At 37.6% G+C, this 24,184-nt stretch overlaps 1 protein-coding gene across 2 annotated transcripts in view; it reads right to left on the reverse strand.

Annotated features, from left to right (window-relative positions):
- The window catches only part of LOC127441066 (sodium/calcium exchanger 1-like), an 85,118-nt gene that overhangs the window by 32,499 nt on the left and 28,435 nt on the right, over positions 1–24,184 (reverse strand). For both annotated transcript variants that reach the window (XM_051698242.1, XM_051698236.1), the window contains exons 2-4: positions 22,241–23,337; positions 20,472–20,735; positions 19,905–20,389 (exon numbers count right to left, since the gene is read on the reverse strand). In XM_051698242.1, the coding sequence (XP_051554202.1) occupies positions 19,905–20,389; positions 20,472–20,735; positions 22,241–23,290 (1,799 nt within the window). In that variant the 5' untranslated portion in view covers positions 23,291–23,337. The remainder of the gene's footprint in view (positions 1–19,904; positions 20,390–20,471; positions 20,736–22,240; positions 23,338–24,184) is intronic.

Below are 24,184 nucleotides of genomic sequence, written 5' to 3' on the forward strand. Positions count from 1 at the left end.
ATATCCCCCCCTCTCTCTGGGCGAGGTTTGGTCTCCGCGGTGTCCTCCCCTTGGGAGGGACACCCCCGAATAGTCCTGGTCGGCCCAGTTGGATAATCCCCATTTTTTTTTAGGGAGTGAAAAAAAGAAGGGGAAAAGAGGCCACGACTGGGCTAGCCTGTCTCTATCTTTTGGGTAGTCGACTTGTCCCCAAAGGGCCGTTCGACACTCATAACTATGTTGGGGGAGGTTACGTGTCGGCCTGGTGCGCTAGCTAAGAGGCACACAGTTGTCTGCCCGTCACACACCGCCAGTTCACGTAACACAGTTCAGCCAGTTGAGGCGTTTTGTATAGCGACCCCTATTGACACTACATCGACACAACATCGAGTGAGTGACAGATAGGGAACGTCATGGTTACTTGCGTAACCTCCGTTCCCTAATGGAGGGAACGAGATGTTGTGTTCCTCCTGCCACAACACTGAACTACCCGCTGAAATGGCCGGACCTTGTCTCGGCTCCTCAGCATAAAACCTGAATGAGTGGTTGCATACCAGCTCCTTTTATACCCGTATGTCCGGGGGAGTGGCATGCAAATACCACTCACCAATTTTCATTGGCCTTTTATCAAAGACCAGAGGTGTCTCGGGCTCCCAAGAATGACCCCTAGTGTCATTACATCGACACAACGTCTCGTTCCCTCCATCAGGGAACGGAGGTTACGCAAGTAACCATGATGTTTTCCAAACCCACAGAAAGTGAATAAAGTTGGTCTTAGCCCAGAGACATGCTTTACATGAATCCTTGGCAAAATGGACTGCAAGTGCATGATCCTGTTGAACATAATTAACGTGCACTCTTGCATTAACTCACTATTCTATCCCTTAAAAAACAGGGTGTTATTATTCAGGTAACTACCTAGCTATAACCAAATTGACTTTAACAATTTGCTCAGCAAGATTCTACTCAAACTGTTGCACCGCCATAGAAGACAGTTGACGCTAACGCCCACTATGGTGCCCTTTTGTTGCAACACTGATAATTCCACAAGTATCGGTACTTGCACTGCATAATAAATTGCTGTCTAACACATTTTGAGACACAACACCGCACAAAATTAAACTTGCGTAGCTAAAAGCAGTCGCATTTACACATTTTCGTAGGGTATGTTTCAGGCCTTAATATCACCACAGCACAGCCCCCTTCCTTCTTTTTCATTAAACATTAAATTTGGATTATTCATCCTTTTCATGTAAAAAATGTGTGTTCCACCTCCTCATTTGCCATCTATCATCTCCTGGTTCTTATTTTCTTTTTAACATCCTCACTCTATCTCTTTTTCTTTCATGTCTTCATTATCAATTTAGCTTATTTTGAATGTTAACCCACCACATGCCAAAAAGGTCCATCAGCACTTTTCAGAAGTTCAAGGTGAGTGTGTGATTGGCTGAGGCCGATGGGATGACATGCCAGTTGCTGCCAGTCTCTCAACATCTCCTAACATGCCAGCTCATGGAGCCAACAGTTGGCACAAGCATCTGTTTTCCTTAATATCTCTCTTTTCAATCTCACACCCAAATCTAAACCTTAAATCTCAATCACTTAGTAATAACAGTGTTTTCATTTTTGCATGAACTATTCCTTTTGAGTAACATTTACTCAGGAATTTCTCTTTCTGGATCGTCATCTTGAGCATGGTTTCAGGGTGACAAAAGAAAAAAGTGTTAAAATGTTGACATTATTTGAACTTATTAGCTTTGTATTCTCATTAGATTAATCATGATTATTTTATTGTATTGACAGCCACAGTTAGAAATAAAACAGAAATAAAAATAAATTGGCATATAATTTTATATATTATGAACAATTCTTATTTGTAAGAAATAAGGGCTGTAGTTCACTATTCTCTGTAAAGCTGCTTTGAAACAACATTTTTTTGTATACTTTTACAAATGTATTTTTATAGCCTTTCAAATTAAATATAAATATTTAAAATAAAATATTATTTTTATGATGTTATTTTTAAATGGATTTTAATTGAAAACATTTTGGGTTAATACATCTAACATTACTTATGCATGAGCAAGGTACAATGTCAACTTCATAAGAAGTAAATACATTATATTATATATTTTAAATAACTTCTTTTGCCTTTAGTAAAATTATAATATAAAAGTTAATTATTTAATTTAGCAAACAAGAAGTCTTTATAATATGATTATATTAACTATTTTTTACACATACAGGGGGGTACCTTGCAAGGGACTTATCAAACTTAGAAGTCCTTGGCATAAAATGTATGAAAACCCAGCTAGTTCTCATTAATATACATAGCTATTTGTACGTTAATATTTGTAACATTTAAATGAACATGTTTATACGCTTGGATAGATACTAAAACGTACAATGTGGAAGTTTGAAAGCATCTAAAATGTTAATATTTTTGCGTATTTACAGCTTTAGAAACGTAAAATATTGACAAATCCGTTACAATATATTTGAATACAGGAATCGATTATAAATATATTTGTATATTTTTATTGTTTTATATTTTATTTAATATTTTAGATCCCGTAACCCTACCCTAACCTCTAAACATAACCACAATATAAAAACATGTAACAAGTAGATAAATGTACAATAGCAATAATTTTTTATACAATATATTCATTTATATATATTTTACTGCCACTAATCCCACATCTACTCCTAAACTTTACCATAACCATTTATTAAGCATATAAAACATGTAACAGGCAGATTAATTTAGTCACAAAATGATGAGGTTTAGATGCTGTCTATTAGTCAGTATTATACATTTCAGTGTCTATGCAAACGTAAGAGAATGTACGTTTGCGTAAACCAAACTTTACGTAAGAATACATACGAAATCTTGGTAGACATTTGGTAGAATGTTGTTTATATAGCACATCTCTGCATTACAACCTCCCTCCAAGACTCTACCTCTTCCTTGACCAACTTGACTGGCACTTAGCATTCTAATAAATACACTTTAAATCCAGCAGACACTGTTTTCTTTTCTTTCACTTCTTGTTATCTCATTCTGTGCTCTCTCTCATTGTTTTAGCTTGTCTCTTGTCCACTGTCTCTTTCAGTCTGACATCTCCTTTAAACACAGAACAGCACACAATGTCATTTCAAGTTAATCATCCAGTGACTTGTTGTCTCTGCAGTGCTAATTAAGCCACTTCCAATTTAGGAGTGAAGGATTTAAATGACAAAAAGAAAAAAAAAGGGAAGGATGAACCAAAGTCAGTACTTTATCTAAACTTAAATGCAAAGTTAAATAGAGCGTAGAATCCAGTGTTTTATTTTATAATCACAAACTTACTATCAAAATCAGAAACAGCCTATAATAGATCAAAGCAAACTGAGAATAGAGAGTAATAAAAATGATACAAAATAAATAAATAAATAAATAAATAATAATAATAATAATAATAATAATAAAATTAATCCAGCTAACAAGGACCCAGATTAGAGATAATAAACACTCAGGAAGAAACTCTCAGGGGAGAGATTAGACTTCACAAAGAGCAAATACAAAAGAGGTCATTACATACATCTGAACTAAATGGGGTGTTAGACAAGAGCAGAGGTGTTAATGGAGCATTTCATGCCGGGTATTCTGGGAGGCAGAATAATGTTGCCGTATTGGCTGTATCTAAAGTGGTTGTGATATATGCACAGTGTTAATGGCTTTGTTGTAAGCATGCAATTAAATATTCCCCTGATAGCAGGCATTTTCAAATCTTAAAGTACAAGAATGTAGATTTACAATGTAAGAATGAGCAGACAAATGTGTGCGCAACAAAGAATGGAGAGAGAAAGAAAACTGATGGAGAAAAGAGAGGAGAGAGTAAAGAGCAGATGAGTTGCTTAGTACAGAATCATAGATCACTGACAGAGCTTTAGGGTAACTACTGCAGACCTGATTCGGCTTATAATTACAGAGAAAGATAGGGAAGCAGGGATTGAGTTACTGTATAATAAGACAGGGGTGTAATACATTTTAATCAAAGGAATAATTCACCCAAAAAAATGAAAATTCTGTCATTATTTACTGACCCCCATGCAGGGGCAGTTCTAGACCAGTTTGAATGTGGTGGCAACTGTATTATACCTTAAATGTCCCCCGTACACATATAAAACATAATTTGCTGTTTTAATATTTGCGGGCATGCAATTTTTTAAGACAACCAAAGATTCACCAGATTTGAGTAAATATTTAAAACTTTTAAAATGTATAAACAAACAGGCTTGTGACAAATGTTTCAATGAGTCAATACACCCTAATATTCTGGTTATACCCACAAACTTGAAGCCACGTTGTCATGCTGTTCTTTAGAGTGACTAATGCAGTAACATTCTTGGGTAAAATGAATGATAGGCTACATCAAATATGAGGTTAGAATTTAATCAGCAGGCTATAATCTGCATGTACAGGTCTTGTAAATGGTCACCATTTCCTTTAAGATTCTTTTAAGAATCTTTTTGCAGATTTTTAATTTCACTAGTTCATTTTAAATGGTCCAATGTAATAAGTGAATTTTTAAATGCATGTATCTATCTCAATTACCATGAGTTTAACAAAGTTGCATGCATTGTAATTATAAGTGACCAATAAGATGGCTTTAATGTTTGTTTGTTTTGTTTTTTAAATCATTATTATGTCTGTCAGTGGCTTTGCGCATTCCTTATTGAGTGCGCTTGGTGTGCACCCCTTATTAGAGAATGCGGTTGCTTATATTAAGGTAAATTCTCCTTTATTGAGCACACGTGTGCCTCTCCCTTGTGATTTGTGTGCCGCACATTAAGTATTTGTTTGATAAATGGTGTTCATATAGAGGACATTGTGTTTGTTATCTTCCCTGTAAACTATTTAGTGCTTCTCTTGCATTTCATTTGCAAGAGAAGCAGCAGGATCAACTCGGTAGCTTTGCTCTCTCTCTCCTGGTTAGTTGCGTGTTTGCTTTTTATTCTTGTAGCTGTACCCAACAGCACCAATATTAATCTGTAAATATTATTAGGTCGAAGTGCGCTGATGTGGTGAGCTTTTAATAAAGAGTATAAGAGCTTTTCTCACTGAAGGTAAGGCAATGATTTGGGCTTTAGTGTGGTGGTTTATAAAGGGTTCCAAATTATTTTATGTTTTTTAAGTGTATTCACAATAAATTTACCATTGCAGGTGTGGTGTGGCCCTGCATAATGCTAGCTGCTGTTTCTTCATACCTGTTTCTTTACATCTGTTCCTGCGTGCTGTTTCATCAGAGTTGCTTCATTGTTTGTTTTGCCAAACTTGCTGCACTACATTTTTCTTGTTTCTGCATTGTACAGTGATAACATTAAAGACAGTGGAAAAATACCTTATTATAAATAACATAAGTGTGTACTGTATGTTGTTCCAGAAATTAAAATCTGACAGATACACATACAAAAAAATATTTTATAATGAATGCTTGCCAAATAAGAGTGATCTCTAATGAGTTGCGCTCAGGTGCATTCAATAAGGCAGAAAATCAGATCCAGATCGGGTTTTGTGAAAATAACGTGGAAAATTGCGCTATAATAGTAACTTAACTTACACTTACATTTACACCAGCACGTATAATCCACATTTAGTAGAACTGAAACTGGAGCTGGCAGGTCCAAAGATGCTAAACTAATGCTGAACTTAACAACTTCTTACCCTCTGGCTCGTTATTCGTTTGACATTCGGTTTCTCCTGCCCGCACTCTCTAGTCATGTATATCCTCCCATTCTCTGGAGCCAACAATTTTACAAAGATATCATTAGCACAATAAGGTTAAAGAATACTATATATGGCTATATCATACAGGCATAAAAGATTGAACTCAAATGGTCAAAGCTTGTTGTAGCTGAAGAATTATGCCTAAATATGCTCCGATGGGCTTTCATTAACTAACGCTTGTATGGGACCGTATGCAAATTCCACCCACAGCACCAAAACATTGGAGGTGTCCAATTATTAATTAATTAATTAATTAAATTTAATTTAATTAAAGTGTAAGTTATGCATACAATTTACCGTCTTTAGAATGATTTTTTTAATAAGTGTTTAAGACAGAACAAGCAAGGCAGTTGCATTGAACACTTGGACACAGTGATGTTTTAGCACAGTGTGTGGATTTTCAGACGACTTCTTATGAACCGTAAGCAAATATTTAATAAATATTGAACTTAAATTAAACTTTACCCTGCTAAATATTATTATGCAGTCATAATGCATTGAAGTTTTGTTTAACTATAATAAGATTGGTCTATTTATTATGATGTGGGGTCACTGAACTCTCAGTGGGATGGAAAATGACCACTCTTACCATTACACTCTTACCATACAAAGTGCCATTAAAGTAATCCATACGACTTGTGCGCTATATTTCAAGTGTTCTGAAGCCATACAATATTTTTACATGAGGAAGACACCGAGTCCAGACTGATCTCACTGTAAATTTAGCGACAGTAGGTTGAAATTTATTTAGCTGAAACTCTCCCGAATGGCCAAAGCAGGAAAGGCTGTTAAACATATAGACACATGTGAACTTCAGTTTCTGGGTGAAATGTCCATAGTGGTGCCAAAAGTCAGTTGTAAAGCGAGTTGTTTTTAGGTTTAAATGATGTAATAAAGTCAACAGGAAGGCATATTTTAATAACCATATGCCTTAACCCAAACCCCAACCCTAAACCTTACCGTCAGTGGAGTGAAAATACAATCTTTGAGGGAAAATGCTACTTCTGAATTGCGCTCATCATTGATGATGTGAACGTGATTACTTTTTGATTTTCATGGGAACAGATCATGTGTCTCTGATGCAAAGATGTCTGTTGGGAGATGCCGCTTGTCAGTAACTCGGCAGAATGGGATTGATGTCATGGTACTGGAACATTCGGTAGCAACATGTCAAGTTCCTGTGTTATCATGTTGGAAAGTTCTTATTCACTAAAAATCATCCCCTTCAAACAAAGCTTGCGTCTATCCTGTTTACATCCAGTATATAAAAATTACGTGTTGCGTTTGGTTACTACACATGCAATGACGTCAAAAACACGGTTGCATGTTTAGTTATTACTAGTGCTGTCAGTCGATTAAAATATTTAATCGCGATTAATCGCATGTTTTCATAGTTAATCGCAGATTTCAAAGTACTTAAATTTGACTATGTATATACTTCTTTTCCTGTCAAAATGCCTTCAGTTCCTTCTTAGAACAGAAAAGAAAACAATATGCAACAATAATAATTTATTAACATTTTCCGAACAAAGTATTCCACAATATAAAGACAGAAATGCACTAATATAACACCAATTATAATAACATTAAACACTTTCCAAAGTCTAAGTGGGAGGTTGACTAATTAAAAAAAATTGGTGAAGTATTCTTTGCAATGAGCATAAAATCTCTTAAACTCTCATTATCCACAATATTAATCGTGGCGATCCACTTTGCTACAGCAATCATAAAGTCGCATTCACATGATTCTCTCCGTTTTGAACTCCAAATGGAAAGTGCTTGCAGAGAACATTTTGTTTTGCTTATAGCGCGGGCACTGCGCACGTAAGTAATGCTTTATTAAAATTGTCTGGTAAGACGGAAGCACAACACGGCGCAGAGGAGACACTAATGCTTCACTCCAGTGAGTCATGTGAATGCAGTTTTTCACAGGTTCCATCTGGGTTTGCTTTGTGCAGAAATTTTTGCTAAGAGGTCCTTTCTCCATCACTTGATCATTGACATGGAATCAATGTTGTTGTGTATGTTTATGGTGTGTGCATCAGTGTAATGATGCTGGGCGGACACATAGCAATGGTTCCGCCCTATTCCAACCAGTGTTCAGAACTCACACGGAAATGAATATGTCAAATCAGTAAATGCATTAATAGTGATTAAGAAAAGTTAATGCGTTAAACGTTTTAAATGCATGTGTTCACGCGTTACAGTTTTTCTCAATCGATTTTACACATTTCTCTAAACTCAGGTCACTGCTCTCAATACAATTAACACAGCCATCTGAAGCACTGCATTGAAAGAGTTGAGGAAAAACCAAATGGAGATGGTGTAATGATGGTGAGCAGGGAGAAAGAGGACAGCAGGGTGGAAGAGTAAAGAAGACACAGAAGAGGCTCAAATGATATGATAGTTCCTCTAATTTATCATATTATGAATCACGGTCTCTCTGAGACACACAAAGTGTTTGGCCTAATATGAGCAGATCTACAGTGACTTCAAACTCAAAAATAAATAAATAAATAAAAAGAGGGAGAAATGCCATTCCTCTGCATGCCAGTCAATCAATGTCCACAATTATACTGTACCATCTGTGCTTATAGTGCTGCCTTAAATCCATACAATTTAGCAAGACTGCAATTTTTTTTGTTTGTTTGTTGTTTTTGTTTTTTTTGTTGTTGTTGTTGTTGTTGTTGTTGTTTTTTTACAGTAAACTTCTTCATATCCGTCCAGAGGAATTTAGAGACATTTTATGAAAACAAATGGAAAAAGGTCTTTATTGTGCATTTTTATGATAAATTTGTTATTTCAAAATGTTATGAATTCAACAGAGAACACATCTATAGTTTTGATGTTAGTATTTAGTTTTAATAAATGCATTATCTGGAAAGAATATTTTGTTTCATTATTCGTGAAATTGAATTGTTCTGCAAACTTGAGTGTCTGTTTCGTCGGCTGTGTGAATTGTTTTGAAAGCACTAATTATAGTTTGGAGGAACTTATAAAATCGACTGAGAAAAACTGTAATTTCAACAGCTCTGGTTATTACACATGCAAAAACCAATGCAGTTTTTGGTCAATGGCATCAATAAAGTTGACATGCCATATCATAATTCTGGATGCAAACGCAGGCTAGAAACTGAGTTTATTCAAGAGGAAGATTATTGTGAATAACAACTTAATAACAACTTATAACAACTGAACTGTTTTCATCATCAGTGAACTATTCCTTTAAGTTAAATTTGTCTGATTTAATTGAGCAGATGAGACCCGTAAATACACACTTTTCTACTGCGCCACTGCTTCACAGTTTCACCTCTTAACTGATGCAAGAGAAAGACAAAGATAAGATAGAGAGAGAGAGAGAGAGAGAGAGAGAGAGAGAGACAGAGAGAGAGAGAGAGAGAGAGAGAGAGAGAGAGCTGCACTGACCGCATTCCTATTTATATTCAAAATAAAAACACTTTCCATTATTGGTCTACACATCTAATTCTATTTTCTCTATTTCCTTCTTGACAGAAACCAAATTATTCTTTACTTTCCTTAAACAAATTGGCACAAAACTCATCGCTATTCTAGTCTCCATTACTTAAAAGTACACTCCTCATACAATGGATCAAATCACTATGCACTTCAGTTTAGGTGCATTTTAATAGCAGCCGATCATGGCTTTGTGTTTTGCAGCTTGATCCATAAAGAGACACAAAAGGCTGAACTCAAAGCTAATTTTAGGGAGAAAGCCATGGCTTGGCTTTAAGCAGAGGCTCCTGGGGGCCAAGAGTGCAGTGAGCCAGCTTTGAAGGCTCTAATCATGGCCAGAGCTATTGGCCTGCAGTCTCCCTCTGCTTGGACATCTGCCCTCTAATTAAAGAACTCCATAGTGTGTGTATATGTGCAATGAGAATATGTGCAAGTATGCAGGTGTGTTTGCGCATGACGGCATTTAGCCTAGGATAACAACACAGGACATAAGGTAGAAACAAGCTTTGCATTTAAATGAAAGCCAAACAGAAAGAAAAGTTGTGAGGCCAAGACAGAAAAACTAATTTAAATATTTCAGATGCATGTGCCTCTATCTGCAGTACACAACTTATCTTACATTGCACCTTCTGGCTGAAGAATTACACTGCAAAATTCAAGTGGCTTATGACCTTTTGTTGTTTCTCTGGGCTTATCAATCATTCACACACTCTTGCTCACATATTATTATGCTATGCAGTCCTTTACAAGGCTTCTAAATTATAAACTAGTAATGTATTATTATTTTTTTCAAGTCAGTTACAGTTATTGCATCTACATCCCACCCTTAGAACTGTAGGAAATGTAGCAAACCTCTGTATTTTTTTATTCTGTGGTTTTACATGTAGATTGCTTATATGGTAGAATGAGGTTAGTGCAGTGAACGCCCATGGTAAAATGAGTAACATATCATACTAATGACAAGGCTCCGTCACAGTGTAAAAGAGAGAGATACCACAACATAAATGCTCACATACTAAGAGGTAGACGGCCATGTTGGCAATTGCCATGTTGGTGCGTTTATGCACGTCAGTGTTTTTTTTTTTTTTTTGGTAGAGTAGACAATTTTTGGTTGTTGATGTATTGGTTGGCAAAATGATATTGATACTATCAGTCATGTTCATATTTGTTGAATAATTACAATACCAAAGGTCACCTCTCTGTACACAAAAACAAATAAAAGCACAAACATAAATATTTTTTATGTAGTTACTAGTATAAATTACATAGTTCTCTGATGTCTTAACAGTTCCTCCCTTCCATAAAGCAGTCAAATAAAGTATGTTTATCTATGCTGTTTCTGTATTATTATTATTATTTCTAGTATTATTTAGAAATTATTTTCTGTATCTTATTGACATACTATATAGTACATATAGTATGTGAAGCCCTTCTTTCTTTGACTCACTCGCACACACACACTGATGCAGAGCTCCAGGGATACGTGACCTGAAACTAGAGACAGAAATTAAGAGAGAGCTGAGATGTTTTTCTCTTCTATCTTTCTCTGTTATTTACAAAAAGGTACGATCTAGATGCAGCTATGGCAATCCAAAGGCACCAACATCATCCATGCAAACCCCTGAGCATTCTGAAACATCACAGACAGAATAGACAACAGAATTAAAACATAAAAATTCAAAGAATTTTGAGAGTAGACATTAAAAACTGCTCTGAAAGTTTCACATGAACAAATGCACAAACACCTCAAAATTACAATTTGAAATCAAATTACATTTACTTGTTATTTCACCACATAATCAACATCTCTTATTTGCTACTTCTGTTCTGAGATCCTGAGTAGTTGGCATGAAATGCTTTTAGGAAGTTAACATGTCCTGCCGTGTAACATGCTGTATTCCAGTCTAGAATTTTAAACAGAATTTTGAAATTATTAAAAAATTATCATTATTTTACCACTTTTATGTGCTCATATTAATTGAGACATGGAATATTTGTACTTTTAAAAATCCATCTGTCACACTGTATGATAATTTAAAATAAAATCGTGAAGACAATATAGAGAAAATCTTTGAAAAACTTACAGAGTACTTTCCATTAAACACATGTAAATTTAAACCTAAAATCTTATTGTTGATTTAAAACAAAAGTCTCAACTACTCTGCAGCAGTTTAAAGTAAAGATTTTGACAGAAAATGTGAATAATGAGCAGGTTGTTGAGCAGTCTGGAACAGGAGGGTTTTGCCCATCAGTGACAGTACAGTGACACACATATAGAATTCACGCTGTGGTCCACTTGGAATGGATATCTAGTGCACAGCAGTTTCTGGGTCACCCTAAGGAAAAGTCTAATGCACAACCCCTTTCTTTCCACAGGAGAAAGAAAGAAAATGTGGTATGACAAGGCAAATAGAGGGGTTGAAAGAGTATGGAAAGTGAAATCCAGAGCATTTGACAAAGTCTAGGGACAGTTTTTGGAGCATCTCGAAATGCAGCTTCTTAACAGCTTCTTGATCGTGCCAAATATTCTTGCATTATGTGATCATAGACAATGTATAAATGTCCATACTATTTTTAGAGCAACAATAATTGGTAATACACTTTATTTTATTTTATTTTTTTATGTTTTTACTTTAATAATAATAAGTTATAATATTGACTATATTTATCATTTAATGTATTCATACATTTATAAATACTTTGAAAATATTATTATCATTATAAAGACTTATGACTTATACAGACAAAATGTTTTTGCTATTTTAAAATGTATAGTGTATTTACCCATATATACACAAGTATAAAGCACTCAAAGGTTACAAAATTTTAAAATATGTAAACATTTACAATTTGTCACTGTATTCCCTGCCTAAATACTGTTATGATTAATGTAGACTGCATGTCCTTCTACTGTTTTGTCCCCTTGTTCTGTTGCAGTTGTTTTTTGTTCTTTCTGTTGTGTTATGAGCAAAAGCACCAAAATAAACATAAAAATTGAAATGTCAAAGAGAGTTCAGCAAAGGAAACAAATCAAAAAAAAAAAAAAAAAAAGAAAAAAGGATATAGATACAGATACAGTCTTAAATACAGATTGTGTGTAACCACAGCACTAGGAAATCCTGTAAAAAAGACAGATAGAATGGAAAGTGATGGGAATACAAAGAGACAGCGTGGTGAGGCAGTTCATATGTGAGCAAGAGCATTTCACTTCATGAATCCTTTTTGAAATATAAGCAAGAAATCATGTGAAAACGATGGACCAACACCGAGGCACAGTCCTCAATATATCGCAAGCATTAAGGTAACAGGCAAAGGCACACTCAGACACACACAAACTAATCCTCCAGACCACCTTGTCTTTATCATCACCTCTGTGCCCTCAATGCCCACTGCTGACCCCCTCAGTAATTCATTCACTCTGTCTAGCCACCTCTTCACCCGTCCACTGGTCTTTATGCCTGTGTCAAGCCCAGGGCCCTGCAGAGCTCCACAGGAGCCGAATGAATATTAGCCCACCTGAAACCCTGTCTCTCACACAGTCCTGCACACACACACAAACACTTACACATTTATATTTTAAATTAGTCTGGAGTGTAGCAATATAAGATGTACTGCAATATAAGTATGAAAAGCTAAATATTTTAAGAAATTCATCAAATAAATGAATGATAATGGATGGATAGACATCTAGAAAATTATTAAAAAGGGAGACAGAATTGAGAAAGGGTAGTAAACAGGGAGATTAGGTTTAGATTGGATGAGAGTAGGCATAAGTGTTTTACTTTCAAAGAGCTCATTTGTTCACATAGATGTGGAGAAACAGAAGAAACAGGAAAAAAAAAGAGAAACCCTGCTGAAAAATCAAGCTAAAATCTGCTTTTAATGGTATAACATGGATTCTAACTGGTCCAAGCTGGTCATTAGCTGTTCTAAGCTGGTTCAGGTTAGTCTACATCAGGGGTTTTCAACCTCTTCAGATCCAGGGTCCCTCTGTATAAAAAAGATAGATTTTTTCGGTAACACTTTATAATAACTTTTATTAAGAACATTAACTAATATTAATGCATTATATAATGCAAAACATTAGTTAATTTAATTAGAATGGTCAAGTTTTTTTTTTTTTTTTTTTTTTTGTAAAGAACATTATCTTCTCTGTGGACCCAGTGCAGTACCTTCACAGACCCCTAGTTGAAAACTCTGGGTCTAGATAGTTACTCAGCTGGACATCCATCTGATAGACCTGGTAGACCTTATTGGCCAAACTGGTCAGAGCTGAAATCTCTACCTTGTACAAGCAAAAACAGCTAAAATGTTCCAAAAACCAGCTTGAACACCTTAACACCTGAACACACCTGTTTGTTACGCCAAGAAAAGAAAATGAGTATGTGAAAAGATGTGGGGAGTGAATTGAATATAGAGTAATATTGGAAAAGAAGATCATGGAATGAAAAGGAGAATGAAATGATTGAGACAGGTACTAGGAAAGAAGAGAGAGAGAGAGAGAGAGAGAGAGAGAGAGAGAGAGAGAGAGAGAGAGAGAGAGATAATGTGTATAATGGAAATATAGAATATAAATGGAAAGGATGTGTATAACCACAGATTTCCAAGATTACTAACTGCCTGAATATAACACTAACTGAATATTGGTTATTTCCAACCCAGGTGATAATGTGTGAGTGTGTCTTCCATTTCATTTTCATGCTGGTCTGTTAACTGCTTGCCCCCTGTTGTGCAGGTTTATTGGATAGTAAATCAACAGTGCCCAACTATAACAAAAATGAAATAAACCATAAAGATTTACTTTATTCTCTCTCCTCATGGCTGTTCTCTTTGCATTCTGACTATTTTCTCTTGTCCTTTCTGAACCCTCTTAAATGTGCACTCAGTACTTTAAACAAAAAAAAATTCAGTATTAAAAAAGTTTTACTCCTAAAGAGAAGATTAGTTATTTTGAAACGTATGTATAAAATCATGATGACTTATATGAGATGAAGATTCCAGTCATTTCAGTAATCTTATAAAAGCTGTTTTATTCTACACAGAGAGGGTCCCCTCATGGAGGCTGCCATGTTGAGGTCACATGACCAGCCAAATGCAACTCGCTCAATCTCAGTAACTTCCCTGTTGGTTAAATTAATCAATGCTGACAGTGAATAGGGAATTTCTGCAATTACGACAGTAATTGAAAACTATTGCATTTGAATAATGTTGCATCCTAACCGCTAGGTGTCAGTGGAATCCAAGACGACATAAACAAAAAATGACTGAGTTTACCTTTAAAGATAAAGTGAGTAAATTCTGTGCAATTTCTAGTGGCACCAACTGGAATTGCTAAAATAATGACCATGAGCTTTCTTAAAACACTCCCCCTGCCTGCCACTGGTTGGACATACAGGAAGTAATGCCCCAAACTCACACCACTGGTTGATCCAGTGTTTCTGTGATGAGCTGATAACTGATCCTCAAACAAAAGCTGCTTTTTCACCATCGGGCTGAGTGGTTCTAGTTGCAATACCATGATGTTCCGTGCTGATCTGGGTTTCTTTTTCCACTGTGGTGCTTGAATATACATAAGAAATACGTCAGTTGACAACGGCATGAGAAGTAAACATTAAAGCGAGTGCAATATTATTCCAGTTCCCTTTTGGAGAACTCGAGCTGCGTATGATCGCTGTGGTACACTGTCCAAGTGTCACATCGTCTGAAGCCCTTATTCTATCACAGCAATTTATTGGCTGATGCCGCTTAATTGACGCCCCATAGGGAGCTACGTCACGGGCTCCATGAAGGCGCTCGCTTTTGTGCCATCGAGTCAGATTTTCTTTAATTCAGTGCACCATCTCATCTGGCCCATGTTGTACCAGCGACTCACGTCGAAACGAGAATTATTATTTCTTCCTTTTGAGTGGCAACACAGGATGGATTTTAAGAAGTGCTTACATCCTTGCATGTGGTTCATCATCAGTGAGGATTCTCACAACACGTGTGTTTTTCCTGTCTGGGGTTTTGCCACAAAGAGGGTGGCGCCAAGGCTTGCCTCATTTGGAAGGGATTCAGTCAAGCCGCGTGCTGGCTGCGTGTCTGCCAGCAGCTTGTGCTGTTGGTCGCAAAATGGCGGTCCTCGTGGCAATGGAATGCCATCTGTTGCTTATGCTTACAGATATTTGTGACAAGGACAAGGCCTTCCTAATGAACGTCCCTGTGTCACAATCTGGGCTGTTCGGTGACGCAGTCCAGTCGGTGGTGTAAAAATTCCATGCTGTAAAACAGCAGACTGCCTCAATCCAGCAGATGCTTCCTTGCAGAGAGAGAGAAAAGCCCGCTGTAGCTCTGGTGCGCTCACATTCGACATCTTCTCAACGTCCCACCAAAGCGCTGCATAAGGCACAGGACACGAGTTTTGCACACCCTCAGAGGGATTGGGGTCCTCATACTTTTCCGCCATCATGGGCACATCCGTGTAGGCATTTGGATGTTGGCCCGGCCCCTTCGGACAGTATCAGGATGAGTTCGCCATTATACACGCCTGGTATGCCCGACAGCCAAAATATGGTTCATTTTCCCCCGTAACTTGCGCTGGGAAGCGAATATTTAAAAAATGCATCCCGAATTCAGCTTCTGTCTCCATGACCAAAGGTCTCGAGACATGCATAACAGAATTCGATGTTCATCAAGCACAAGTATACACAAACATAAACATAAACATAATGAACATAAACACCACACATTGTCCCCCCATAAAGAATGCTGGGGCTTTTGTGGAGAACCAGTTTTCTCAAATAAACATTCCCTTCAATTCCCTCCAAAGAGTTTACACACTCTTTCCCATTTAAAATACCAGGGGAAAGATTTATTCTGTCAGCGTCCCTGCTGTAAATACATTTCAGGGTGCTCATCATTTATGCCTGAATACAACAAAAGCAGAAACATTATTAAATCCCATTCAACCAGCCACAGTAGTAGAGGCACGAAGGCCCCCCCTCCACTGTGCCACTGGTTTTGGGGCAGTCACCAAAAGTAAGCCAAGCACGCCGTTACATGTCATGTTACAGTCAAAAGCCATGTATTAATTCCAGTGGCTTGGCAGCAGTTGCAAGGCATTTTGAAATGGGTACTTCAAATGATTGAGCATGGTTATGTCATTCAATTCAGGCGGGCTCCGCCAGTATTCAATGGGGTTGTTCCGACAGACGTTTCTGTTCAGGAAGCACCGTTTGTTAATCGGGAGATTCCTCCTTCTCAGAGAGAATGCGGCTTTTACAGACGTTATTTTCTGGTTCCGAAAGAAGACGGTGCCTTGCGTCCCATTCTGGATTTGAGACGTTTGAATTTCACCCTAATAAAATTCCAATTCAGAATGCTGACACAGAAACAAATAATGTCACAAGTACAGCTGGGGAACTGGTTTGTGACAACTGATTTGAAGGACGCTTATTTCCATATTCAGATTGTGCCAAAGCACAGCCGTTTTCTCAGTTTCGCTTTTGGGGGCAAAGCATACCAATTTTACATCCTTCCGTTTAGATTTGCACTGGCACCACGCACTTTCACAAAATGCATGGATGCAGCTCTGACGTCCTTGAGACTTAAAGGCATCCGTGTTTTGAATTATCTCGACGATTGTGTAGGAAATTAGTGACTTTGTGGCAGGTTATATTTACAACTGCCAGCATTCATCACCAATAATATGTAAGAATTGTATAATGGAACCCTGAATCAGAATCATAATGAGCTTTATTGCCAAGTATGCTTACACATACAAGGAATTTGTCTTGGTGACAGAAGCTTATAGTGCACAACCAATACAGCAACAAGATAATAATAATAAAATAAAAAAAAAAAAAATAGAATAAAAATAAAAAGTTAATAGAAAATAAAGTATTTATAGTAATACACAGTAGGACAATATATATATATATATATATATATATATATATATATATATATATATATATATATATATATATATATATATATACATATGTATGTACAATATACAAATCCAAATCTGTTATATACAGAAGCAAGGGAATATAATGACAGAAGAGGTATGTTATGTTGGACAAATATAAATAGATTAAGCTGTGTATTGCACATAATTATTGCTCAATGGGGCAGTTTTAACTGTTCATGAGATGGATAGCCTGAGGGAAAAAACTGTTCCTGTGCCTGACGGTTCTGGTGCTCAGTGCTCTGTAGCGCCTTCCAGATGGCAACAGTTCAAAAAGTTAGTGGGCTGGGTGAATAGGGTCCAGAGTGATTTTTCCAGCCCTTTTCCTCACTCTGGAAGTATATAGTTCTTGAAGGGAGGGCAGGGGGCAACCAATAATCCTCTCAGCAGTCCAAACTGTCCTTTATAGTCTTCTGATATCTGATTTCGTAGCTGCACCAAACCAGACAGTTACTGAAGTGCAGAGGACAGCCTCAATGACTGCTGAGTAGAAATGTATCAGCAGCGCCTGTGGCAGGTTGAACTTCCTCAACTGGCGAAGGAAGTACAACTTCTGCTGGGCCTTTTTCACTCAATTCAATGTGGGTCTCCCACTTCAGATCCTGTGAGATGGTAGTGCCCAGGAACCTGAATGACTCTACTGCCACCACAGTGCTGTTTAGAATGGTGAGGGGGGTCAATTTTTGGGTGTTCACAAGTTCACAATCATCTGCACCATTCTGAGCGTGTTCAGCTCTAGGTTGTTTTGACTACACCAGTGAGCCAGCCGCTCAACCTCCCTTCTGTATACAGACTCATCGTCATCTTGGATGAGGCCGATGACAGTAGTGTCATCTACAAACTTCAGGAGCTTGACAGAGTGGTCCTTGGCTTTGCAGTCTTTTGTATACAGGGAGAAGAGTAGTGGGGAGAGCACACATCCCTGGGGGGCACCAGTGCTGATTGTACATGTGCTGGAAGTGAATTTTCCCTGTCTCACTAGCTGCTGCCTGTACATCAGAAAGCTGGTGATCCACTAAAGTGACTACACATATTTTAAAGGCTACATCAGGCTATAATCATTTGTTTAATTGCAAATTGCAAATTGACAATAGTTAGATACCATGTTCTAAAGCTATTCCACCACCACTGTTGAGCATGGTTAGCTAACCTTGGTGAGAAATCTGTGCCGAGATCGGTTTGTATATCATGCCGTGCCGAACCGTGCACAATTGAAAATGCCATTGGACCGCTCCTCACCGTGCTCAGAACCATTCAGCCCGATGGTGGAAAGGTGGCTAAAGAGAGCAATGTGTGATAGCAACACAAAGCCACAGTGTTTACACTTCAGGAAGTCAGCCTATGAATAACATATTATTCATTCTGAATATTAACTGCAATTCAATGTTTAAAATTGATGGTTTGGAGTCAGGGTCAGGTGATGGAGGCAACCCTTATTTTGGACCATGCAATACTGCACAAGCCACCAGAATTTTGCAAACCCTTGTGGGACAGTACCATCCAACATGGCCAAAGACTGCTTTCAACATTCAAAACACTCTTTATATCATCAACCATACTGTATGTGTAAATGCTTGTTGCTATGATACTTCTCTCACTGTCAGAAAAAAAATTTGCAAAAACTTTACCTTTAGGGGTACAACAGCTCATCACTGGGGCAGTACCCTCAAAGGTACACCCATGTACCTTTTTTCACCATAAGGTACTCATATGAACCCTTTAGGGATAGATAAGACACTTAGGGCACTAATATGTACCCTTTCGAGACAGTTAAGGAACAAATACGTTCCGATTAACATATAAAGGGTACAGTGGGTGTACCTTTGAGGGTACTGCCCCAGTGACAATCTGTTGTACCCCTAAAGGTACAATTTTTAAAGGTAACATTTTTTAGTCAGGTTGTTGGTAATTGTTATGAGCAAACAGGCTCTGAATGCATTACTGCTGTCACCTGTGACTTGAATGAAGTAAAATGATATACTGTTACAGCTGAAAATGCATCACATATTACTCCAAGCTTTCTGTCTATGAGGCCAACCGCAATGCACAGCTTAAGCTTGATGTCATTACTATTAAATAAAATGTAGGACTCACAAACTGAAATAACTCACTTCACAAGAGTACCACTGTTGCTGTTGTAGACTTTCTTAACACTTACCTGGTCCTCACCTACTTTTATTTGTATTTTGTGTATTAAAAACACAAAAACAACAAAAAACAAAATTTTACTTCTTCAGTCTATGCTTTATGCTTATCCAAAACTTCTCCTCATGCACACACAAGCATACACAAGCTCATTACCGTCAGAAAATCAGCCTGTCTGATACCACCTGTCATCTTGGACAAACTACACACAGTGTTCCACGAGTACATATTGAAAAATAAAATTGGCTGCTATTAGCATGTTCCTTTGCCTATGTTTGAAAAAATAAAATACACATAATAACCTAATAACACTGTTTTAAAGGGATAGTTAAACAAAAAATGAAAATTCACTTTCATTGCATCTTCTATCCATACAATGGAAGTGAATGGTGACTGAGACTAATATTCTGCCTAACATCTCCATTAGTGTTCCACAGTGGAACGAAAGTCATACGGATCTGGAACAAAATGATGACAGAATTGTCATTTTTGGGTGAACTATCCCTTTTCAGACATTTCTGCAGGCCTAAAAGCAGTAATTCCAATAGTGAAGATTCAAAAAACGATACGAAACAGACTTACATAGTCTCGTCATTTTGGAACTCCAGTTTTCCAGACACTTCCTCATAGTCATCCCCTCCGCGAGCAGTTCCATCCACTGTGTGGTACGGTACTGCCACCAGGCCACGTGCTCCAGATGTCCTCTGGACCTTCACCTGCATGATCCCGATGCTTTCGCTAACCCGCATTGATTCACTCTCGAATGTGAAGATTCCTGCATGATCGTCATCGTAGATGGTCACAGTCGCTGTGTGAGCCTCACCGAGGGCTGCGGTGGGGGGAGGTGCTCCGGTTTCCAAAGCAATAGGATGTCCATCACCCCAACTGACGATGCGGGGATTGCTCAGGTGGACATAGAAGTATTCATCTTCCTCAAAGATGTCATCATCAATAATGCCGACGGTTACCTCTTTAAGGTTCTCGCCAGGTTTGAAGACCAATGTGCCCTCAGCAAATTCGTAGTCAGAGCCAGCATTAGCAGTGCCATCTTCTGTGTGGTAGTCAACCTAGATTGATACATCAATACAAATTTCTTAGTTTTCTTAGTTTTGTTTAGAAGTAAGTTACGGAATAACACTTCAAACTCACCTTGACAGTACATCCAGCATCTCCTCCATGCCTTTGCACAGTAAGTTTTAAAGACCCACAATTCTCAAAGCACTGGTAGAGGGCCGGTTCGAACTCAATTTGTGTAATGTGAGGTTCGTACTCCTGCTCTCGTGTTTCCCCACTGCTGACCACCTTACGGGCCTGATCTGCTGCATGCTTTTTTAAGATATTCCCAGCACCAGTCATCATTCTCGTAGCCTGAATGCGGTAGAAAGCTCTGCTCTTTTGCTGCTGTACCAAGACCTGCAAAGGTGAGGTGGAGGAACGTTAACTCAAAGTATTTTGTAACCTGCAGTTTAGATGCAAGCTGTAAAATAGTTATTTGAAATGAACTGGCTTGAAAATAATGGAACTACAAGCAATTTAAGGTTAAATCTACTGAGCAGATTTGAGTTGAATTGAGCTTTTAAACAAAGTTGCAACATCCTGGTAAAATCTACACCAAAAAACTTTTTACACCAGGGTTTTTCAAACTTTATGATGCCAAGGACCCGCAAACATGACCATCATTGTGCAAGGGACCCCCTTCCTAAAACGTAAAGGCAGCTATATTTTTACCCATCTATAATGTGAGAAAAATATTTTTTTCTGATAAAGACAATTGATCTGATAAAGACCATTGTCAAAGTTGTTTGCAAAATTATTGTATTTTATATTGTTATTGTACAAAATACAAAAAAATTATTATCTGTAAAATATTTTGTGTTAATTTGACAGCATTTTCCCCCGCCCACTATTGGAGTAATGTTAGATGTAATACTAGAAAAGATAGAAAACTGAAGAGAAACATTTTTCAGTTCAATTCAAATTTTATTGTGTTTTTCTCTGTAGAAAGATACAACACAAATACAAACTATTCTTGAAAGCATGTGCACTTCAATGAAGAAGAGATTCATACAAATTGTAATAATTGTAATCACAAAACTAAATAAAGATCTGTTTTTATTAATTACTGTTAAAAACTATGAATGTCAATAGAGTAAAAGAATTGCAATTAACTTCATGATTTCTTTAGAAAGCAGAATGAAACACTAATAATGTCTAATTCAATAAATGTTATCCTTTTTATAGTATTATTATTATTATTTATTTTTTTCAACTTTTTCTCTGAAATTGTTGCACAAATATATATATATATATATATATATATATATATATATATATATATATATATATATATATATATATTGTATATATTGTATATATATATATATATATATATATATATATATATATATATATATATATATGTATATATATGTTCTTCACCCAGCAAAGTTTCAGTGCTTCATAAACAGTAAGACAATGTTTTTTCCCTTGTGATCTGGTGTGCTAAGGGGTTGCCGTGCCTTCTTAAAACTGTGTATATTTACTGCTACTGTTATGAATGTTGCCTAAATGCTTAAATAAAATACAGCCTATTGCAACAAATGTAATTGCTTGGTGAAGAAATTATAAAGAGTGTTTCGGGTCAGGTTTGGGCTTAAAATTTGACGGTACCGGTTGGGTCGGGTCATGTTGCACAGTCTCAGGTGTGGGTTGGGTTCGACTTTAAATTAATGCTTGTGCAGACCTCTACCCTCTATAAGTCCCTGGACCTCAGTTTGAAAACCCCTGATCTACGCAATAATTATAACCCCAGTTTTACACAACTTTTAATCCTCCACATACCCACATCACAATTATCCCTATAATCTCATGTTGTTTTGTGAAATGTAAAACCATGTCTGTAGATCGTCTTTATGTACCTGATAATTGGCCATTTCTATGAGCTGCTCCATGTCCTTGTCAGGGTGTCTCTGCTTCAGTTCCTTCAGAGTTCTTGCCATTTCTCTCCTGGCCTCCTCTTCTTGGTCCCGTCCACCATGACCACCTTCCACGCCGTGCACTCCATCCAGATGTGTCAACATTCCATCAATTTCCAGCATGTCCATCTTCGTGAATCCCTCGTCTTTTCCAAGCTCCTCCCCGGCCTCGGAAACAATGATTCCACGACCCTTTTCAGCTCTGTAACGTTTGCGAACATACTTGTAAATTAGCAAACGACGGTCAGCTATCCAGGCCTGGACCACACAAAGAGGGAAGAAGAGGAACGTCAACACTGCCTCCCACACTTCCACCTCACCAGGCGAAAACACCGCGAGGATGAGATAGAGCCAGATGTAAGCGAATATGCTCCACGCCGCCGTCACGAAAAAAACTCGAAGATGCTTGACCTTGCGTGTTTCACCCTCAGGTACAACATAGACACAGATGCCAATGATAACGAACATGTTGAAGGCAGCACTGCCCACGATGGTACTGGGACCAAGAGATCCAGCTTCAAACTGATGTCCACAGACCTCTATGACTGAAAGCAAGATCTCAGGTGCAGAGGAACCCAAAGCCATGAGGGTTAGATTGGAGACGGTCTCGTTCCAAATACGCACTGTAGTTGTGAACGTTTCCCCATTGGGTCTCTTTGTAATGATTTCCTTTTCTTGAGAAGTTATAACTTCAATAGCAGTCATGAAGCGGTCGGCAATGATCGACATGCCTAAGAACATGTAGACAAGTGCCACCAGGTACACAATGGCACGGGCTACTTTGTCGCCAACTGAAGGATTCTGGGGATTCCAAACAGGCAAAAGTACCCCATCCGCACAAACTTCACTTTGGGAACAGTTGGAGGTGGTTTGGGGTGCATTATGGGAGTCAGCTTGAGAAGGGATGGAGAAAGAAAGGAGGAGGACAAGGGGGAGGAACAGGTGAATGAAGGAAAAGGGGGAAAGGTGGGATAGACTAAAGGATAAAGGCATGGCCGGTCTCTGATGATTTGTGCTAGACTTGTTGAACTACACACCACCTGAGGAGAAGCAGAGAGAGAAAAACTGAGTGAGAGAAGAAGAGAGAAATTTCTCAACTTTCCACTAGCTTGCATTTTATTTATATAAAGAGTCTGAAAATACAATGAGAAGGTTAAAGAGAAAAAGGCTAAAATAATATGCCTGATCCACTCTAGAAAACTCCTATGAAGTTATAAGTTGAGGATCTAACATTTGACCATTCTAAAAAGGTCTTTGGTGCAGTCTTAATCTCCTGTGTTAAAGTTTTTTTTGTTTTGTTTTTTATTATAATTTATTTTTTTTAGTCAACGACAATGAAAATGAGATGAAAAAGATGCATCATGACAATAATCAAATGGTTTTAATTCTTACTGTTGATGAAAATATGAAGAAAAATAATAGGCCTCCTACAAGATATTAACAATGCACTAGCACTTTTATTTATTTATTTTTGAAGAAAGAAAAAAAGAATTGACCCAAACAATCCAGTCACAGTATGTTGGGGATTTCCCGCTTGAGCAGCGTGAGCTGCAAGAGCCAAACCCCCATGCAATTAACTTTTCTGACGGGTTCTTTACCTCACACAAAACATCCTATATACAGTATGTGAGATGTAACATTTTTCATGTAATATTCGCCTTTTTTTGCCAATGTGTGAACGGCTTATAATGCAACTTAAAAAATGAGCCCTTCCCGGACTTCCTAGGTTGTCTATTAAAGCCTGTAGACTGATTTTCATGCAAAGGGAGCGGGTTGCTTTTGCAGGGAAAATCCAAAGGATGTGACGTTTATGCGTGCTCCCGAGAGCCTTGCCTCAGTGCTTCTCTTCCGCTATTTAACAGCATCAACAAACTACAACACTAGGTA

The sequence above is a fragment of the Myxocyprinus asiaticus genome, chromosome 1, assembly GCF_019703515.2.
Source record: "Myxocyprinus asiaticus isolate MX2 ecotype Aquarium Trade chromosome 1, UBuf_Myxa_2, whole genome shotgun sequence".
In the NCBI taxonomy this organism is placed as follows: Eukaryota; Metazoa; Chordata; class Actinopteri; order Cypriniformes; family Catostomidae; genus Myxocyprinus; species Myxocyprinus asiaticus.